We start from the raw sequence: 21,340 nt of genomic DNA, 5'->3' as shown, positions 1-21,340 counted from the left end.
AAGTCACCTAACTACGTACACATCATCTTCTCACATGTCCACCACCACAGACACCTGCAAATAGCTCCCCTCCATTCCTCTAGCAAATCAACTCTACTCCAGCATGGGCACTGACGTCCCAGACAGACAACCTCAACTTCTCCTCTGCAGAAGGCTGTAAAAAATGTACGCTGCTTGGGTGAGAAACAAGACAAAGGGATCTACATAACAGAAATTGATTTACGCTGCTAGCAACGTGCAGCCAATGACGCCTCAATGCTGGAAAAAGCTGCAAACAACAAGATATTGTAGTTCAACAAACACACACATTAGTCATAGCTGGTTACTGGTTGGAAGGGGAAGTAACACCACACTCAACATCACAAACAATAGGAATTCAAATTAAACCCCTAACGACACTGGTGTCCCGGGCCCACTTCTAGAGGCTGAACTACAATCCAGACATCTTCGGCTGCTTCTGACCTGGTGAGTGTCTGTTTATATACAATATTATAAATGCCCTGAACTGTTTTGTAGATCTCCACCCTCCCCTGTCTTCTCTCAACAAGGCTACACTGCCAACCCCCTAGCTACCCCCATGCTCACATGAGAAAGGTTAAGCCAGAAGTAGATTGATGTGTGGAGTGAACTGGTGCATAATTTCAAATGAATTTGTGAACATTTTCTTACCAGTTTCACCCAGACCCGACCATGATAGCGTAAGAAGAAAAGTAAGAGAGTTTTCTTACAGCCATATTTAGCATCAATAGAAAAATGAACCGAGCTGTAAAGTTAGGAGCCACCCTGAGGCTGCTCTCTTTAAAGGGACTGGAAGACTGCAGGGCAGAGAACAATAGTTGTGCACCCCCACAATACCTGAATGGAGTGTCTAGGTTGTGGTGAGTCAGAGACACCGAGGAGTCATTTTAGGACCACACTGAGAATTGCCGGGCACTGCACGGCTTGGAATTAGTATTGTAATTAACAGAGTGAACTGAAAGTGTTAACCAGGTCAGGAAAACCCATTGTGCTTGGTATATATAGAAATGAAAAGACAAATATCTTACTTCCCTTGGCAAAACCCACAAAACAAACCAAGCACACACCACGGCCCAGACCTGAAACTACCAGGGTGGCCTCATCAATTCTGCAGTGACCTGACAGTTCTGCTCACTTGACTTCTACCCAGCAGATAGCAACTAGCACAGGCCAACTTTCTTCCTCCACAGCAAGACTGCACTGGTCCCCAGCCCACTTGTTAATTGCTGCTAGGGATGCTTTATGTGAGGGAATTGCTAGGAATTATGACTCAGGACATCAACGGGTGAATCTAAGCGTATGTGGCTTTCTTAATTTGAACGTTCTGTCTTCTCACAGTTAATGCTTTTCCAGAGTCACTTAGGGGTGAGGTAGCAGTAGATGTAGTGGAAAAAATAAGAAGCTAAAAAAAAAATCTACAGGTAAATTATGCCAGTTTTATCAATAATCAAAACAGTTTCCATTGAACATCTGAGAGTGGGATTAGACCGCTAGAAACTGTGTTCAAACTGAAGAGGAAAAACCCCTCCACGTGCTACCATGGAGTTTCCAGATGTGGACAGGCTGATAAATGGTTTGCTCTTCTGAGCAGCTGCGTTTTGGTGGAGAAAACACAGGGTGATAGAATTTCACTAGCCCTCCCTGGGCTTTGCTGAATCAGCACTTCCCAGCTCTGGCAGCTTTCCTCCCTCGAGAAGCCTGAAGCAGCAGCACTGCCCCATTATTATAACTTCCAGAACCAGGCCAGCCGCGATTATTAAAATGTGTGTGCACGCGTTTACAGGAGCAGCAAACAGCTCTGCTGTTTGGGGTTAAACCGGGGCTTCTGTAAAGAATGACTCCCTCTGAAAGAGGACAAAACCATGACCCAGTTCTGTCCTTTTGTCCTGAAAGAACACCTGCCAGTTCTGAGAACCGATTCCAGCTCCGCTTTGCAGGCTCTGCACGCCATCCGAGGCAGTCATTCAGCATAGTACAGAGCACGTGACTCGGTGTGTATCCACACCCAGAGCCAAGGTAAACTACAGAGAGAGGGTCTGCATATATTGTACTTTACTAGCTGCTATGTTGTCTCACAGTAACATGTACCTGACCTTAAAAAAATCTCCCAATGGCTCAGCTGTGAAATGTGGGAGCCCTGCCCTGATCCTGAAGCCACTTGCTCAGAGACCTCACTGTAAGGATGCAGGGATTCCCCTTGACCTAAATGAGATGAATCGCGAGAGTCAAATTAAGCAGGCACGTGCAGGATCAGAGCCTTTTGGAATGTCTGCCTCACAATGTAATCCCAACGTCAGTGGGACTCGAGCCCACTGGCGTAGTGTTTGTAAACCCAGGCTCGTGCGTCCACACTGAAGAGTGACCCTAGTTTAGAATTTCTGGATCCGGTTTGTCAAAGGATGTTTTGAGTCCAAGGCTGGCAGTACTGCCTAGTGGAGATACTCCAGGCTATGTCGTCCAATGGCGAGAATCAGTGGCCACGCTGCCTAGCGGTTACAGTCCCTGGTAACGTCACCCAATATGAAGCATTGTTCAGCAGGCCAGCTGCCATCCCAACACCAAAAAACCAGTAATAAGCCAACATCCAAACCAGTAATGACATAAATTGCATAACACAAACAACGAACAGTGCAAAACAGTGAAGCCAGTACAAACAAATAAATTGCCTACCTTTGCATGGCCCAGAGCTCCCTTTCTCCTCCTCATTTCTACCACCTACGTGGAGCTGCTGAAGGTGCATGGAGGGCTGCGAGGGGGTGAGGACTGCCAGGAGTAATTTACCCTGTCCAAGCAGCAGGGGTCATCGGACCATGGTATTGTCCAATGCATTCCTGGCCCACAAGACATGGCACTCTGGAGGGCACTCGGAACATGGGGCAGAAGCCTTGTGGCCATTAGTGCAAGCAGCCCCTCAAAAAGGTCTTTTTGCTGCAGTCCTGCTCCAGAGGCAGTCTCTCCTCCCACACCGCAGCTCTGCCCCAGTGCTCTGCTGCCTTTCCACTTGCTGAGACTCCTTTCCCCTTTGGTTGGCCGTCTCCAGGATGTCCACCCTAAGTTCGTCACAGAAACGCTTCTTCTTTGACCAGTCCATGACGATTCGAAATCCCAGGCTCCTGCTGGAGTGTGGAAGGGCCTGAAAACAGACATGAACCAGTGCATTATTGTCTGAGTACTTCGCAGAGGGTTCATTCAGTGCATGGTCAGAGAAAAATGCCTGCAGAATCTCAAGGCCAAAAAATGATACTTTGTTAAAGTCAGCCCCAGTGTAGTCTTAGGTTCCCAGCAGCTCCGCGGACACAACTGACTGATGCAGAGTGAAAAGAGCACACTACCAATGGCAAATTTACAAATGCTATCTGCAGACCATTTCAATGTGTGTAGATGTGGGGAGGGGGTGTGCTGGGCTTTGCTGCCTATCGGTCCTTTCCGGCGGCGCACATTCTGGAGCACACAACAATCCTGGAGATTGCTGAATGGCAAACGGACATTCTAGTCCAAGCTACTGTCGGCATGCCGGGCGTGTATGCCACAGAGGTTTCCAAGCTGATAGACACATCTACAAGTGGAGTGGGCTGGTGTCCTATACAGGAGGGCTCAGACAATACACCCTTCCCAGAGGCGTGACTACCTCTCTGGAGTTCCCATTGTGGAGAAAGTTTGCAGCTATCAGCACCCGGGACTGGGTCAAAATGCTTGGTGGAATCAGCAGGATGCTGCACGAGCATCCACATGGATTATGGTCTTCCTACAGTTTATGATACAACCTGCCTTGACTACATCTACCCATGGTCTACATGCAAACACACAGCAATACGACCTCTCAAAGAACTGCACAGCCAGCCCCCCTCTCCCTCAACACATTTCTGGACTACATACAATCCCCTTGCCTTATTCTGGATATTGATTTGTCTCCCAAGGAACTGCATTTTCTTCTCCTACACCATCCATTTTACTCTTTACAGGTGGCTTGTAACGCTGCGGCATGGCAGATTTCTCCACAGTGCCATGCAAAAAGGGAAGGCAACATATGGTTCTTACTTTTAACGCACGTCCCCACACCTCGTGCATCTTTGTAAGAGTGTGTGAGTAACTAGGAAAATACGAATGTTAAATGCTTGTTTAACTGTTGCTCGCGCTTCCCAGTCTTCATGTGGAATTCTATGTGGCAGTGGTGATGGCCAACGCATTGGCCTGCGTTCCACCATCAGCAGATACCCGCTGCTACCCGCGGCTTGTAATAAAAATTGCTTTGGGTCATAAATCAGAAATTCCTCCCAGTTGTATATTAACAACAACAAACATGGAGGCCTGAAGTCGAGCGTCTTGCTTGCCTCACACCACACATTTACCAGAATCTGGCTGGGGTCCCAGGACCAGGGGGCAGTGCACTAGGAGAAGGAGTTCGTCTTGTCGCTGGTCCTAACTCATGCAGGCGATGGTCGCTCTGTTTGCAGGGTTAGACGCCAAGCAACTGTATTTTAACCAGGAGGTTGCTCCCATTTCTGGGGGGTCACTGGGCCAGTCTTGGGATAGAAAGAACAGGAACACTTGTCTATGGATTTGTGGTGTGCTCTCAGGACATGAGTCTGGGGAAGCCAGGCCTGAGCTCCATCCACACTGAAAAATGGTGCACTTTGGACACAAGTTCCATTGGGACTCAGGCACGGACTCACTCCCTTTGCCATGTCCAGGCTTACTGACCCAAGTCAGATAGATTTGTGTGTAGACAGAATCAGGGCTTAAGCCTGAGCCAATCACTGAGATTCTTCAATCCCGATTGGCCGTTTTTCTAAAGCTCTGCTCTAGGAATTACTATGGGGCCGATCTCTGGCCTGGGCTATGCAAGAAGCCAGACTATATAATCACAATGGGTCCTTCTGGCCTTGGAATCGATGAAAAAAGATAGGCAAACCAAGTCATCTCCTCCCTCCTGATCTGCTTGGAGGACCACAGCACTGTTCTGGGAGCGCCTCCCTCCACTGTGCCCGGAAAGGCTCAGGGTTTTAAATCCTTAGCAAAGAGAATTTCACACCTGGGCTGTCTCGCTCTAAGGCTTTGCAATCATTTCAGGTCTTGGTGAGGTCAGGCCATCCAGCCGCTGGCCCAATGTCAGACAGGGATGGAGGAGCCCGTGACATTTAGAAACAGGGAGAGTGGGGCTGGGACCACACAGCTGAGCCTGCGGCTGTCCAGAGAGCTGCTCTCCAGAGAACAGGCCCTGCTGACATGCTGCTGAGAGGCTCCCCTCGTTCAGTTCTCCGCAAAGCTCTCATCGATTTCCATGGCTTTGTCTCTCAAGTTGGGGCCCCGATAATTGAGGCCACTTTTGTACGTTTTGGCCTGTGAATGAAAAAGCTGTTGGTTGCCATCTTGAAATCTCAATCACCAACTGCAGCTAGTGAAATAGGAACTCGGGGAAAATATCAGTAACAATCAAATCACTATCCTGAAGGCTGCCTTGTCTCATAAGGCATCTCTGCCATGAGCTGTTTGGAGCAGCAGCAGTGCCAACCCCAAGCACTCAGTCAGACTGAGTCGGGCTTCGGAAATCATGAGACTGGCTTAAAAATCATGAGATTTTAAAAAGAAACATTTCTTCGCCTGCTGGTTCTGAGTCTTTCGGGTGCACATTTTCCAGGAGGGCCAGAAAGGTAATTCTTTTTAAACGAAAGCTGAGATTCTCGCATATTCACGAGAGTCCAGAGGTTGGGGATCTAAGAGAAACACCAATTGTTGTGAGGCTCACGATGCAACTGAGAGACTCCAGCTGGGGAGCGAAGTTGAGTGGGACTAGTTATGGCGCGAGGGTGAGGGCCCTTCCCGAGAAGACACTGAGCAACATCTTTGGATCATAGGAAGACCTCAAGAGCTCATTTCGTTTCCAGCGCTGCGGCAGGACCAAGTAAACCCAGACCTGCCCTGCCAGGGGTTTGTTCAACCAGTTCTTAAAACCATCCAGTGATGGGGATGCCACAGCCTCCCTTGGAAGCCTGTTCCAGAGCTGAACTGCTCTGAGAGTTAGAAAGTTTCTCCTAATAGCTCACCTAAATCTCCCGTGCTGCAGATTAAGCAGACCTTTGTTAGATGTAAACTCTGTCAGCTGATGTTACTCTTCTCCTATCGCAAATGTGTTACGTACAGGACACGGGCAAGCAACTAAAAGGGCAGTCGAGAGCTGTACCGTCCATGGAGAATCATTTCAGCTACGCCCTCCCCTGCTCCAGTGTCTGTTTTTAATATCAGTGGCATTTTCCAAAGGAAAATCATGTGAATGCCAGAGGAGTGTGAGCTCTCTGAAAGGATGGCACTGTTGCCTGCTGCCATTTGATTACAAAACTGTTCATGTAAAATATTTAAATGATGATTAAACCAGAAAAACAAAACAAACCCTCCTCTGACCGTGGCTGTCCCTAACACAGCACCGAGTGTTGAGATGTGACCTACTCAGAGGATGGCACACAGGTGAGACCACAGAGGTGTACATTTCCAGCATCCTGCGTGACTTGCATGAAAGAAAAGAGGGGAAATTATTTGCTATACCCTTGGTTCTTAATTAATCCCTTAGCACATGCCAATGTTGTCAACCCCATACATTCACTGGGCCCTCGAAAGCATGAGTTTGGCTTTAAACCCTGAGAGTTAAAAAAAAACAAAACATTTTGGGGTATTTTTTTCTTTGCCTTCTGGATCTGAACTTTTAAGGTGCCCCTGGGCCATGTGTTCAGGCTTTTCTCCATAACCACTGGCTAGGATCGTCCTCTCTTTTAAATGAAAGCCTAGATCCTCACATCATCCCCTGGCTCCAGGAGCTGGGGCTTTAAGAAAAATATCAAATATTGCAAAAACTAAGGATCAGATACTGAGAATTGTTGAGCAACACCACATTCCTGACATCAGTAAGTTCCTTCAAGTGAAGGGGAAGCACAGCCCCCACAGGCAAAAGCCAATTCAGGGCGATCAATACGGGATTAGCCAGGGCCGGCGCTTTCATTTAGGTGACCTAGCCGGTCGCCTAGGGTGCCAGGATTTGTGGGGGTGGCATTTTGCCACCCTCAGCGGCAATTCGGCGACAGGGGGTCCTTCCGTGCTCTGAGTCAGCGGCGGCAATTCTGCAGCAGGTCCTTCACTCACTCCGGGACCCGCCGCCGAAGTGCCTCAAACACCAGGAGCACGGAAGGACCCCCCTCCCTGAATTGCCGCCAATGACCGGGAGCGCGGAAGGACCCCCGCCTAGGGCGCCAAAAATCCTGGCACCGCTCCTGGGATAAGAAAAAGAAACAAACCACACCTTGGAGACAGGCACAAAGGATAAACAGTCACAGAAAAGGAACTCTTCAGATTCTGAGCAGCGGCAGGATGGTGGGTGGGCAAAAATCCTGCAAGATGATGGATGAAGACCTGTCCCCAGGCAAGGCAATGGGGATTTTGCTGTTGATTTCAATGGGGCCAGGATTTTACCTTTTATCTCCAGAGAAGCAGAATTCCAGGATAAGTAATTTCCTCTTTGCTAAGGTTTCCCTCTCTACAGGACTCTCCTTCTTCAACAGCAAGAATCTCAAAGGAGGTCTCTTGAAAGAAGAATGAGAGGGAAACGGCATCAAGTAGCTATACCAAGGCCAGTGAAAACAGTGTGAACAAGGAGAAAGTCCTGTTTTGTAGACCACACAGGTCAGTCGGCAGCCAGACATGGCCTGGGGCTCGCTCTCCGATTGCTAAAATGGGCCAGTTGAAAATCAGGGCATCCCACAATGAAGCCAAACTTCTGCTGCGGCGAGGGAACGTGGAACAAAGTTCTGGAGAGTCCCAAGCCAGCCTGTCCCAGAGACAGAGCCCAACAACTGCCCTTTGTAAACGTGGGGAGACCAGACAGAGCATGCAGATGCTGTGCAGATGTGGGTAATGGAAACGTCCCTCAGGCGGGCAGTGGTGGCAGCCTTGCCTCAAATCCGTCAGCTGTCAAAAACTAGAACGATTTCATCTTTCCATTGCCTAAAGTCGTGAAAAAAGGCAGGAAAATGTTGGCAAAAATGATTTATTTTTGTTTTTGTCAAAAATTTTCACAGGAAAAAAAAATTCCTGTGTTTCCCAGCCAGCTCCGACGCAGGGCCTGGACATGCAGCTACCCACTGCCAGGCCGTTGGCGTCCTGCAGCTATTCCCAGGCACATCCAGTCCCTGGGCTGCTCTCTCAACCACGAAAAGGATGGACGGTCCAGTGGGTAGGACCCCTTCACCACATGCGTCCTCTGAGCCCTTGGGCCTGTAACTCCCAGTCTCCCGGTGCCTCAGTTCCCCGTCAGGGCAATGGGGAGGTGCTCGGTACCATGGCAACAGGGACCAGAGAAGTACCAGAGACAGCAGGCACCTGCCTTCTTCTTGTCCTTCTCTCTTCCAGCTCCCCTGGCCTTTGCTCGCCCCATCTCAGTCCCTGCAGCCTCCACTCCAGGTCTCACTCCGCTGTGATTTTAACCTGCTTCAGACCCTCCCTAGCTCCCGGACGTACAGGAAGGTTTGGAACCCGCCTCTTGCATTCCTCCTTCCCAGAAATCTGAGTCCCACATGCTGCCCGACGGGAGCCAGGCGTCCGGTGAAGCAGCTGAGACAGCCAGTCACCACACCCAGGAAATACCCACCAGGGAGCAACGCACAGCGAGGGACTCGGGCACATGGGTTGCTGTGACTGCAGAGAACCAGCCCAAGGCTCAGCCATTCACCAGCCCAGCTTGGATCACGCCACCAGAAACCTTCTTGTACTCTGCCGGGCTTTCCTCATCGTCCCTCCTCCTTGCACATTCCTTTGTGGTCCCTTTGCTCTCCTCTTCTGTCCCTAGAGTTCATTGCTTCTTTCCTTGCCTTCCCTTCTCCCTATAGCACACTCCAGCTGGGCTCCTGGATGAATGTATCCCGCTTCCACAGCCTCTACTGGCATCGTCACCTTGGCTCCTTGCACGGGCTATGTCAGGGACATCAGGCTGGCCTGCTCGCCAGCCTCCCACTGGAAGCCCCCGTCATTTCACTAGCTGTCGATCTGGAAACAGAACATCCTGGGAGACGTGGCTGAGCCAGGACTCCTGGGTTCTGTTCCTGGCTCTGCTGTGGACTTGCTGTGAGATTTTGGGCTTTGAAGCAACTAACAGTGCCCCACCTCGCCTCCATTTGTAAAGGGCTCCAAGCTCCCGTGAGGGGAGGTGGTGCTGGAACATGACAGAGCCTTGCTAATGTGGCTCCCTGTGCTGCACGTCCCCTGACCCGGCAGCCAAGGGGGCCAGGGCTGCTGCCTCTCATTGGGCCCATGGGGATGTTAGACCCTCACGTGCTGCTGCCTCCATTACATATGCCAGGCTGGTCCACCACTGTCCCTACACCTCAGACGGGAGGTATCTGGAAGCCCATTCCCACCTGGCCCTCAGGCCCTGGCTGTGATGTGCGTCCCCGTGTTGCTTGCTTCCCGAGGTCCCACGAGTTGGTCTTGGAGACACGTCCAAGAGTCAGCGCGGACGCAGACGCAGCCGTCAGACCCAGCATTTGCAGGAAGAGCTGAGCTGCCGTTCTGATAGGCTCAACCTGGACCCTTTGCCAGACAGACTCCTGTGTGCCCAAGGCAAGATGGGACTTGGGGCAACTTATCACCAATGACCCTGGCTGGCCCCTGCCACCCTGCAGAGTGGTGATGCCGAGCAGCCCACCAGGGAAGCTGTGGGCCTCCAGCCTGTGCAGAGGGGCCACAACCATCAGCAAGCTATTAATGGCAACACTGGCGAGGGGAGGTGAGGCTGGGGAAAGGGAATGGACAGGATGCCAATGCCTACGAGCAGCACAAGTTCCCTCTCTCTTATGGAGAGAACCCCAAGGGGAACATGAGGAATGGGGGATTATCTTCACACACCAGCCCTGCAGAACAAATGAGATCGTTCTACCACACTCCTCTCCCCAGGCCCATACCCCAGGGCCCAACGGTCCAGGCCCGATGTAATTATAGCTGAGCACCTAATAGTAAATAGCTACTCTGACCAGCACTATGGCAGACACAGGGGAGGTGTCTCTGAGTCACAGCAATTCCCAGGGCTGTGCTGGGGGCAGGCCACTTTCATGCCACTTCTTGCTCAGCGCTGGACGTAATGTCATAGAATAGCCCCCCAGTCATGCAAAGCAGGCAGCTAGAAATGCAACTGACAATAACGAAAGAGCGACAGGTCCATGCCTGGGTCTGATCAATGGCTGGGCTGTCCAAAGGCAGGTGGAGTTAATGGGATAAACCGATTCAAAGTCACTGGTGTCCCATTTATATTAACAACGTGTGTCCTTCCTGTAACACAGAAGCTTTGCTGCCCGTGCTGTGCCAGCATCCCTGGTATTGTGTCGGTTGTGCTCTCGTTTCATACTTATGTCAGGAGATAATTGGGACGCTCAAGATTTCTGTGTCTTTAGTCATACGTTAATAATGACCAGCCAGCGTGAGAATGGCAGGAATTTGTTGCAAACATGCAAGAGAATGAGGTTGCCGTATTCATTTCACCACAGAAACCTAGAAGCCAAACAGTGTCCTTATGTGCAGCTGGGACTATAGGAAGCAAACAAACAAAAAAAAATAGACAAAAAAAAATCTGGGTTTTGTTTTCCTCAAAAACAAAGGGGGAAAAACCCCTCCTCTTCCTGCGTCTTAACTCCCAACGGTGCGGGATAAACAGTCGTGAGCTGATGACCTGTGTCACATTTCTGCCTGCCCATTGTGTCTGCCGCTGAGTGCCTGAGTTACCATTGTTTTGCATTTCCCTCCCTGCAGGTTCGCTGCCTTCTGGCCAAACCCTTCCAAATCACTTGAGAAGAGTGAAAACAACCCGGCCTTTCAAAACAACAGAAGACCAATATTACTGTTTGAAAAGACGCGAGGGATCCTCCTGTGTCAGTCAGGGACCACTACAGCATAGGGACAAGTCAGCCCTGGCACAATGGGCTCATGTCTTGCCCACTTCCTTCCTGGTACAATACAAACGCTCCCCACCCCAGGAAAAGAGCAGCAGAAACAAGGAGGAAAAACTAATGTTCATTTTTCAAAGGCACTTATGATTTCTTCAGTAATTTTAGCCTCCACTCACACAGCAACACCTCCAGACGGGTCAGACATAGTGGGGCCTGACCTCAGGACCTGCCCAGCTAAGAGAAGAAGTCTGTACTAGCTAAACTCGAAGGCAATCGCAGACTCATACGCCGCTAGGGGTGCTCTAACCACTAGAGGGGGACAAAGATTCAGATGGCATTAGCATGGGTGGCACATGCCCTGGGACTATAATGAAGACGTTAGTCTGGTCTCTCACAACAGCTGGCTAGGCCATGCGAGGAAGGCTGTCAGATGACATGCAGCTTGTATTTTACAGGGGATTAACCAAAAGCAGCTAATGACTAGAATGTGCAGGAATGGGGCTATAAGTATATTCCTCTGTCGGTAGGGCTGGGTCAGCCAATGAGCCCATGTGGCCTGAGCCCAGAAGGCAGGGCCGTGGGGTGGCTGCGTGGTGAGGACTGGGGAACAGCCACATCAGTGAGCAGAGCAGGGGGTGCAGCCGACTGGGTTGAGGTGCGTTCCCTGCTGCGGAGATGCTGGCTGGCCCCAGGGAGAGGCTGGCACAGGGGTGGGCTGCAGGGCTGGCTCAGTACTACTAACCGAACCAACAGGACTACAGCTCCCAGACCCTGGGGTCTACACTGCAATAAAACCCCACAGCGCCGAGTCCCAGGGCCCAAATATCTGCACCGCGGTGTTACAGCCTGAGCCCCATGAGCTGGCGTCTGTTCTGTGGGGCAGCCACGGCCATGCCGCGGGTCTTTTATCACAGTGTAAACATGCCCGAAGAGTTAGCAACTGGGATTGAAGGCACAGGGTGAAATCCCAGCCCCACTGACATCAATGGGGAAAGGATTAGATGGGTAGCCCTGTTCATCCATATCCACAAAAACAACGAGCGTCTTTAAGGTGCCATCTGCCTCAAACAGATTTATTTGGGCATAAGCTCTCATGGGTAAAAAACCCCATTTCTTCAGATGCATGGAGTGAAAATTACAGATACAGGCATAAATGGGGAAAGGATTTCACACACAGTATTTTAGAGCCTCTGGCCAGATCTGAAGTTCATTCTAGTTGATGGGAAATTTCCACTGACTGGTACGGCTGTTGGATAGGGCCCTGTGAACGCTCATCTTGAGCTGCCTGGTCTGGCTGGGCACGAAGGGTTTTTCTTTTATGGCTGGTTCCCCAGCAGAGTAAGGCGGAGCAGGATCTGTGCTGTACATGGAGAGAGAGTTAGGCATCCCTTCATGGGTGGGGGGAGCCAGCTGCCTGGAGAGTCCGGTGTGGCAAATGAGGATTATTAGAAGCGAGATAATTTTTGCATTTCTTTGCTCTTCTCCCCGCAGTCTTAGCTGGTGTTCTCATAGACTCATAGACTCTAGGACTGGAAGGGACCTCGAGAGGTCATCGAGTCCAGTCCCCTGCCCTCATGGCAGGACCAAATACTGTCTAGACCATCCCTGATAGACATTTATCTAACCTACTCTTAAATATCTCCAGCGATGGAGATTCCACAACTTCCCTAGGCAATTTATTCCAGTGTTTAACCACCCTGACAGTTAGGAACTTTTTCCTAATGTCCAACCTAAATCTCCCTTGCTGCAGTTTAAGCTCATTGCTTCTTGTTCTATCATTGGAGGCTAAGGTGAACAAGTTTTCTCCCTCCTCCTGATGACACCCTTTTAGATACCTGAAAACTGCTATCATGTCCCCTCTCAGTCTTCTCTTTTCCAAACTAAACAAACCCAATTCCTTCAGCCTTCCTTCATAGGTCACGTTCTCAAGACCTTTAATCATTCTTGTTGCTCTTCTCTGGACCCTCTCCAATTTCTCCACATCTTTCTTGAAATGCGGTGCCCAGAACTGGACACAATACTCCAGTTGAGGCCTAACCAGCGCAGAGTAAAGCGGAAGAATGACTTCTCGTGTCTTGTTTACAACACACCTGTTAATGCATCCCAGAATCACGTTTGCTTTTTTTGCAACAGTATCACACTGTTGACTCATATTAAGCTTGTGGTCTACTATGACCCCTAGATCTCTTTCTGCCATACTCCTTCCTAGACAGTCTCTTCTCATTCTGTATGTATGAAACTGATTGTTCCTTCCTAAGTGGAGCACTTTGCATTTATCTTTATTGAACTTCATCCTGTTTACCTCAGACCATTTCTCCAACTTGTCCAGATCATTTTGAATTTTGACCCTGTCCTCCAAAGCAGTTGCAATCCCTCCCAGTTTGGTATCGTCCGCAAACTTAATAAGTGTACTTTCTATGCCAACATCTAAATCGTTGATGAAGATATTGAACAGAACCGGTCCCAAAACAGACCCCTGCGGAACCCCACTTGTTATACCTTTCCAGCAGGATTGGGAGCCATTAACAACTACTCTCTGAGTACGGTTATCCAGCCAGTTATGCACCCACCTTATAGTAGCCCCATCTAAATTGTACTTTCCTAGCTTATCTATAAGAATATCATGCGAGACTGTATCAAATGCCTTACTAAAGTCTAGGTATATCACATCCACCGCTTCTCTCTTATCCACAAGGCTCGTTATCCTATCAAAGAACGCTATCAAATTAGTTTGACACGATTTGTTCTTTACAAATCCATGCTGGCTATTCCCTATCACCTTACCACCTTCCAAGTGTTTGCAGATGATTTCTTTGATTACCTGCTCCATTATCTTCCCTGGCACAGAAGTTAAACTAACTGGTCTGTAGTTTCCTGGGTTGTTTTTATTTCCCTTTTTATAGATGGGCACTGTATTTGCCCCCTTCCAGTCTTCTGGAATCTCCCCCGTCTCCCATGATTTCCCAAAGATAATAGCTAGAGGCTCAGATACCTCTTCTATTAACTCCTTGAGTATTCTAGGATGCATTTCATCAGGCCCTGCTGACTTGCAGGCATCTAACTTTTCTAAGTGATTTTTTACTTGCTCTTTCCTTATTTTCTCTTCTAAACCTACCCTCTTCCCGTAAGCATTCACTATACTAGACATTCCTTCAGACTTCTCAGTGAAGACCGAAACAAAGAAGTCATTAAGCATCTTTGCCATTTCCAAGTCTCCCGTTACTGTTTCCCCCTCCTCATTGAGCAGTGGGCCTACCCTGTCCTTAGTCTTCCTCTTGCTTCTAATGTATTGATAAAAAGTCTTCTTGTTTCCCTTTATTCCCATAGCTAGTTTGAGTTCATTTTGTGCCTTTGCTTTTCTAATCTTGCCTCTGCATTCCTGTGTTATTTGCCTATATTCATCCTTTGTGATCTGACCTAGTTTCCATTTTTTATATGATGCCTTTTTATTTTGTAGGTCACGCAAGATCTCAAGGGTAAGCCAAGGTGGTCTTTTGCCACATTTTCTATCTTTCCTAACCATCGGAATAACTTGCTTTTGGGCCCTTAATAGCGTCCCTTTGAAAAACTGCCAACTTTCCTCAGTTGTTTTTCCCCTTAGTCTTAATTCCCATGGGACCTTGCCTATCAGCTCTCTGAGCTTACCAAAATCCGCCTTCCTGAAATCCATTGTCTCTATTCTGCTGTACTCCCTTCTACCCTTCCTTAGAATTGCAAATTCTATGATTTCATGATCACTTTCACCCAAGCTTCCTTCTACTTTCAAATTCTCAACAAGTTCCTCCCTATTGGTTAAAATCAAGTCTAGAACAGCTTCCCCCCTAGTAGCTTTTTCAACTTTCTGAAATAAAAAGTTGTCTGCAATGCAGTCCAGGAACTTATTGGATAGTCTGTGCCCCGCGGTGTTATTTTCCCAACATATATCTGGATAGTTGAAGTCCCCCATCACCACCAAATCTTGGGCTTTGGATGATTTTGTTAGTTGTTTGAAAAAAGCCTCATCCACCTCTTCCACCTGATTAGGTGGCCTGTAGTAGACTCCCAGCACGACATCACTCGTGTTTTTTACCCCTTTTAGCCTAACCCAGAGACTCTCCACCCTTCCGTCTCCTATGTCCATCTCCACCTCAGTCCAAGTGTGTACATTTTTAATATATAAGGCAACACCTCCTCCCTTTTTCCCCTGTCTATCCTTCCTGAGCAAATTATACCCATCCACACCAACATTCCAGTCGTGTGTATTATCCCACCAAGTTTCAGTAATGCCAATAATGTCATAGTTGTATTTATTTATTAGCACTTCCAGTTCTTCCTGCTTATTACCCATACTTCTTGCATTTGTATAAAGGCATCTAAGATACTGGTTTGATCTTGCCTCCCAGCTTTGCCCTGACCCTCCTTCCTCTCTGCCATTATAGCACGTGCTCCCTCCTGTTTCCAACCCATCTCCCAGGTCTTGTTCCCCACTTACCTGTGGGCTTTGCTCACCTGTCCCCGTTGAACCTAGATTAAAACCTTCCTTCTGGAGTAACATTCCCGTGAGGTCGGAGGGGTCATTGTGTTATTCTGCGCTAAGCTAACAAACAGCCAGCACAGAAAAACGGGATTTGGGAAAAATGGATCCGGGGATTGTTAAATCGTTGGAGGTCACTGCTTTGTTTGGAATGTGAAGGATTTACTGCTACAAATATTTCCATTGCAGCTTTTCTGGTACTTTCACTTTCCTGGTCAACTTTAACCCCAATAATCTATTCTCCTCTCATCAATTCATTGTGATCAGCTTGTCTGATCTCCTGCATAACTGAGCCACAGAAACTCAGCCAATGATTCCTGCATCTGGTCCCTAACTTCTGGTTTATCATGGCATAGTGGGGCCTCATGCCTCCATACTAGGCCCTGTGTTGTTTAATATGATTATTAATGAACTGGAAAGTGCTTAGGGGGAGAAAGAGGGGGAGGGAACGAGCAGTAAGGTAGCAAATTTTGCAGATGATACAAAGTTGTTTAGAGATGGAGCGAAGATTTTCACTGCAATGGGAGACAGGCCCAGCGATCTTTCTCCAGAGGGTGAAGGAGGATGGTATTTAGGTAATATCCTAAAGATATTTACCAAAATGTTTGCTCTTGGCTGTGACCTACAGTTTCCTCTCTGCAGCAGCTGAGTTTGACCTTGGCTCTGAACCCCTGACTTTGATGTAATACTCAAGGGAAGGGATTCGGAACGAATCGGGGGGAAGTTTTCTAGGTGCCTTTGTGAGACAAGCTCTATTAAAACATGGCCAGAACATTACAACATAACCTGACAGCTCCGCACCATCGCAAGCAATAGGCTGAGGCAATCCTGCACACCTCACGCCTGCACTGGAAGAGCTCTGGCGTTTGATCACCTTATGACTGTCCTTGTAGGAAACCCAGGAGGATTCAGTGCTTGTCTCACCCCCAGCAGCTAGTTGTGGGCTCTCTCCCACGGAGCAAGGAGACGGGCTCTCAGTGTTGTTTCGGGAAAGGGCTGAGTAAGTTTCCCTTTTGTGCTGCAGAACTCAGCCTGGGCTCAGGGTAGGGGTGGCTGGAACATTTCCCATTTAGACTTGATTGGGGCAGAAAATTGGAATTTTCAACTAAAGAAAAAAGTTAATGGAAAATGTTCCTTGAAATTTTTCAGCAGTTCACTGGAAACCAGAAAACCCAGAAGCCAATTGCCTCCCCCCCCCCCCGCCCAGTTTTCAGCCTTCTTAAAATTTTTCATTGAAAAGTCAAAAATTTCCACTGACGCCAGGCTTTTCACTGGACCAGGCCCCTAAAGAGCACTTTTATCACAGGTGGAGCCTTCATTCTCAATTTCCTCTATTGTTTCAGGTCTGCCTCTGACTGACACCTGGTGCTTGGAGCTGCAGGGCAGCGTACAAGCCTGTTCTTCAGTGCACTGCCGCCCTTGGCAACCCACTTCCCTCCCTGCAACAGAACCGGAGCTTTGCTGCGGAGAAAGTTTTCCATGCAATGGCTGCGCGTGCAGTGGCTGCTAGCGCTGGCCTGCAGGACGAGAAGGAGCAGAGAAGCAAAGGGAAATGCCTCCAGTTTGTTTGTAAAATGCAGTTTTGAACAGATTACTTTTGCAAAATTCATCTCTCTAGGTTTGTTTGGTTTTGGTTTTTTAAATCTGCCATTAGTGAAAGCAGCAACAGAAACAACTCAACAGCAGCAAAGGGACCCACAGGAAAACAGAACACAAGTGCCAGGCTTTTCTCAAAGAATTTTTAAAAAATGGAAACATGGCTCAAAATAAACATTGGAATTAAGAAAAATAAACATGAAACTGGAATTCTTAACAACAAAAGTGAGAGGCTAGGGCCAGGTCTGCACATGGAGCTGCTAGGGTGCAGCTCAGGCCAGCAAAGTTGCACATCAGTGTTTATTTCATCTGGGCTCCTTCAATCCCGGTATAATGACGTCTACACCGAGGGCTTCGTCCGCACCGCTCTGCCAGCAGAGCTCCGTAGTGTGGACGAGGTCACGGCTGGTGAGACGGGTACATTTCTGATCCCCTTCTTGTAAACGCATTGGCTACAATGGCTCGTGCAGAAGGAAACCCGCATGATGAATGGACGCCCAGAACGGAGCTGCTAAGGACAGTGTGTGTGTGTCCTTCAGCAAAGAGGAGGCCACGGGGGGCTCTCAATAAGGTGCTCAGACAAGATACTTCTTAGGTAGTGGAGTTTATGCAGCTGAAAGCTAGGGGAGCAGAGCACAGAGGTTATTTCAGTGCATGGCCTAATGCCAGCACTGCCTTGGGCGAGAGCACTGGACTGGGCGCCTGTGGGATTCCACAGATGGGGGTGGGTGCAGTTCTGATTTGGGCGAGGCAGCACACAACACAGGAGGGCTGGACAGAGACTCCGCAGCAGCCTTGGCTACTGTTGTCTGCAGCTGTGGGATGAGGAGCTGAGGAGCAGGACTCGCTTGCAGAGCAGCTGCTCCTTGTCCCAACTCCAGGATACAGGTGAGTATCAGGGTCCCATCCACCCCAGCGCCACCGAGCCAGGGGCACAGTGCCAGCGGAATGACTCCCACCTCCTTCCCTGGGAGCTGCATCAGGCCCCATGCTGAGTGGTCATCACACACTGCCGCCTGGAACATCAGAAAAAACGGAGGGAGAGCGGGGGCTATATGGAACCCCCCCCCCATTAACCCAGGTTTAGAACACAGCAAAAGAACACCGTGCTCCCATAAGCACTTCCAAGACTCGAAGGTGATTTTAGTCGGATGGTAATTGCTCTGCTGTTATCTTGATACGTTGCCCAGAAAGTCAGAGCAGTGAAGCAATTTACATCTAATTAACGACTGAAGTTCACGGAGAGTTTCACCCAGCAGTATCCTGACCACTCACTTGTACAGAACGTGCTGACATGTATTCCCAGCGAAGCCAAGCAATTCCCTAATCACTTAGGCCATCCATTCTGACCCTCTGTATTGGGTTAGACGTCCCTGTGTTAATCCCACTAGATTTATCAACTATAGTCTTGACTCTCTCCAGTGACTATGCCTCAACTCCTTCCCTTAGGAAATCTGCGCCAAAGCGTCTCGCTCCTCTGTGACTGTTTTTGCTAATACCCAGCATGAATTGTTCCCACTTTAAGCCATAACTCTGTGTTACTATTCCTACACCTCCCCCCGAGTAAATTCCTTCCACCTTTGATGTTACTTCCTTGAAGGGACACATGCATGGTTGAGGCAATTCTTCAAGAACAGACTCCAATGTGAAACTGCAGAACTGGAATTAATTTGCAAACTGGACAGCATCAAATTAGGCCCGAAGTGGATAGGTCACTACAAAAACTAGTTTCCCCCTACTGTTACTCACACCTTCTTGTCAGCTGTTTGAAACGAGCCACTCTCATTACCACCACAGAAGTGATTTTTCCTCCTGTGGTATTCTACTGTTAATCGAATTGTCTTGTTAGACTTGGTAAGGCAACTCCCACCTTTTTATGTCCTATGTTTATATACACATCTGCTACTGTATTTTCCATACATCCGATGAAGTGGATTCTAGCCCATGGAAGCTTGTGCCCAAATAAATGTGTTAGTCTCTAAGGTGCCACAAGGACTCCTCATTGTTTTTGCTAATACAGACTAACGCGGCTACCGCTCTGAAACCATGCACTGTTATGTCTCCCCTGTGATCTCCATTAGTCTAGACTGGAGGATAGAGCCCGATTTTAGTGGAGATCCATTCCTGGGCCTGATCGGGGCCAGTCTTGCCACAGTGCAACTTAAAGTAGTCTCACAGCTGCTCCAAAGTGCACCAGCTGCAAAAGCTCTCGAAGGGTCAAGACACCATTTCTATATGGGACCTCAGGACTCCTTAGGAGCTGAAATGTCACATTCCAGCTGCTTTGCACTGTGCAAAGTCTGGTCTTTGGAGAAATCCCTGTTACAATGGTCAGGCGGGAGAAAAGGGCAGATGGACTCATCAAGCCAGTGCTGTCTTTCACCCATCACTCTGGTGGGCACTACACTGGTCCTATGACATTCCCCTCCTGGCTACTAGCACCAAAGACATGGCTGGGCAAAAGAGCCGTGATGGGGGTGTCCCTGTGCCTGGCTCATCCCCACCAGTCAGAACAGCCCTGTGGGGCTCTAGGAAGTAGAACGTAAGTTTGATCAGCCCTCAGACTGCTCTAAATGTAGATCTCACAATGTAAGTGTAAATGGAGAATCATCATTGAATGGGTGTGTTTCCAGTGGGGTCCTGCAGGGATCGGCCTTGGCTCGGTGCCAGTTAACATTTTTATCAATGACTTGGAAGAAAACATAAAATCCTCACTGATAAATCGCCCAGACGATTGGGGGAGAGGTGAATAATGATGCGGACATGTCACTGATACAGAGCACTCTGGATCACTTGTGAAGCTGGGTGCAAGCAAACAAGGTGTATTTTAATACAAATAAATGTAAATGCGTGCACCTACGAACAAAGAACTCAGGCTGACACGATAGGGGGCTCTATCCTGGGAAGTGGTGACGCCAGAAAGATTTGGGGGTCGTGATGGATAATCAGCTGAACATGAGCTCCCCGTGCAATGCTGCACCCAAAAGGGCTACTGCAATCCTGGGATGTGTAAACAGGAGAATCTCGAGTAGGAGCAGAGAGGTTATTTTAGCTTTGTATTTGGCACTGGTGCGACTGCTGGTGGAATCCTGCGTCCAGTTCTGGTGCCCACAATTCAAGAAGGATGTTGATAAATTGGAGAGGGGTCAGAGAAGGGCCACAAGAATGATTTAAGAATTAGAAAACCTGCCTTAGGGCTGATCTACACTAGAATCGACATGGGTAGAACGGCATCTCTCAGTGGTGTGAAAAATCCACAGCCTGGAGAGATATAGCTATACCTATGTAACCGCTGTGTAGACAGCACTCGGTTGACAGAAGAATTCTTCCATTGACCTAGCTACCTCCTCTCAGAGCGGTGGATTACCTACACAGATGGGAGGACCCCTCCTGTCTACAGTGAAGTGCTACAGCTGTGCTGCTCTGGCGTTTAAGTACAGACACACCCTTATGATGATAAAACAAAGGAGCTCAATCTAATCTAGTTATCTTAACAAAGAGATGTTTATGGGGTGACTTGATCACAATCTATAGGTATCTACCTGGGGAACAAATATTTAATAACGGGATCTTCAGTGCATCAGAGAAAGATCTAAGACCATCCAATGGCTGGAAATTGAAACTAGACAAATTCAGCTGGGAAATAAGATGTGCATTTTAACGGTGGGTGTAACAAGTCATTGGAAGAATTTATCAAGGGTCATGGTGGATTGTCCATCACTGGCAATTTTTAAATCGCAATTGGATGTTTTTCTAAAAGCTCTTCTCTAGGAGTTACTGGGGGCAGTTCTGGGTCTGTGCGATACAGGGGGCAGCTGGATGATCACAGTGTCCCTTCGAGCCGCGGACACTGCGTTTATGCTAGGAACTGGCTTGGGCCTCAGCTGGGCCCAGGGGAGCATAAAAGGGCTTTAAAATCACCTTTGCTGGCCAGCCTTCCAGTAAAGCAATTAGCATAGTTCAGCTGGACCACAGCACGTGTCTCGGTGCTGGTGGTACAGAGAAAGGCCTGGATTGCCCTTTGGCCTTCAGTATGGACCTTGGATACCCTACAGAATCACTGGGTAAGAGTCTGGCCTGTGTAATGCAGGAGGCTGGACTGGATGATCACAACAGGCCCTCTTGGCCTTGAAATCGATCTGCCTGTGAGGGGTTTCATGGGGCGCGCCACAGCCTGTTAAAACGGGACAGACTCTGGGGAAAGCACATTGCTAAAATAACCCCCATAACTAACTGGGGTTAGCAAACAGCCCTAGAAGATGAATGAGTCCATCACTGGGATTTCCTCCTCTCC

The 21,340-nt window shown here is 48.7% G+C and overlaps 1 protein-coding gene and 1 long non-coding RNA gene across 4 annotated transcripts in view; one reads left to right on the top strand and one right to left on the bottom strand.

The window, feature by feature from the left end:
* BCL2L11 (BCL2 like 11) overlaps positions 1-18,816 on the top strand; it is an 85,439-nt gene extending 66,623 nt beyond the window's left edge. The window contains exon 4 of the mRNA XM_030558226.1: positions 16,794-18,816. Coding sequence (XP_030414086.1) covers positions 16,794-16,805 — 12 coding nt within the window. The 3' untranslated portion in view covers positions 16,806-18,816. The remainder of the gene's footprint in view (positions 1-16,793) is intronic.
* LOC115649336 overlaps positions 1-21,340 on the bottom strand; it is a 176,440-nt gene that overhangs the window by 24,670 nt on the left and 130,430 nt on the right. For all 3 annotated transcript variants that reach the window (XR_003999811.1, XR_003999812.1, XR_003999810.1), the window contains exon 3: positions 2,689-3,151. This is a non-coding gene — a long non-coding RNA (uncharacterized LOC115649336). The remainder of the gene's footprint in view (positions 1-2,688; positions 3,152-21,340) is intronic.

Source organism: Gopherus evgoodei, chromosome 3 (assembly GCF_007399415.2).
Source record: "Gopherus evgoodei ecotype Sinaloan lineage chromosome 3, rGopEvg1_v1.p, whole genome shotgun sequence".
NCBI lineage: Eukaryota > Metazoa > Chordata > Testudines > Testudinidae > Gopherus > Gopherus evgoodei.
This window is presented reverse-complemented; position numbering and strand designations above follow the sequence as displayed.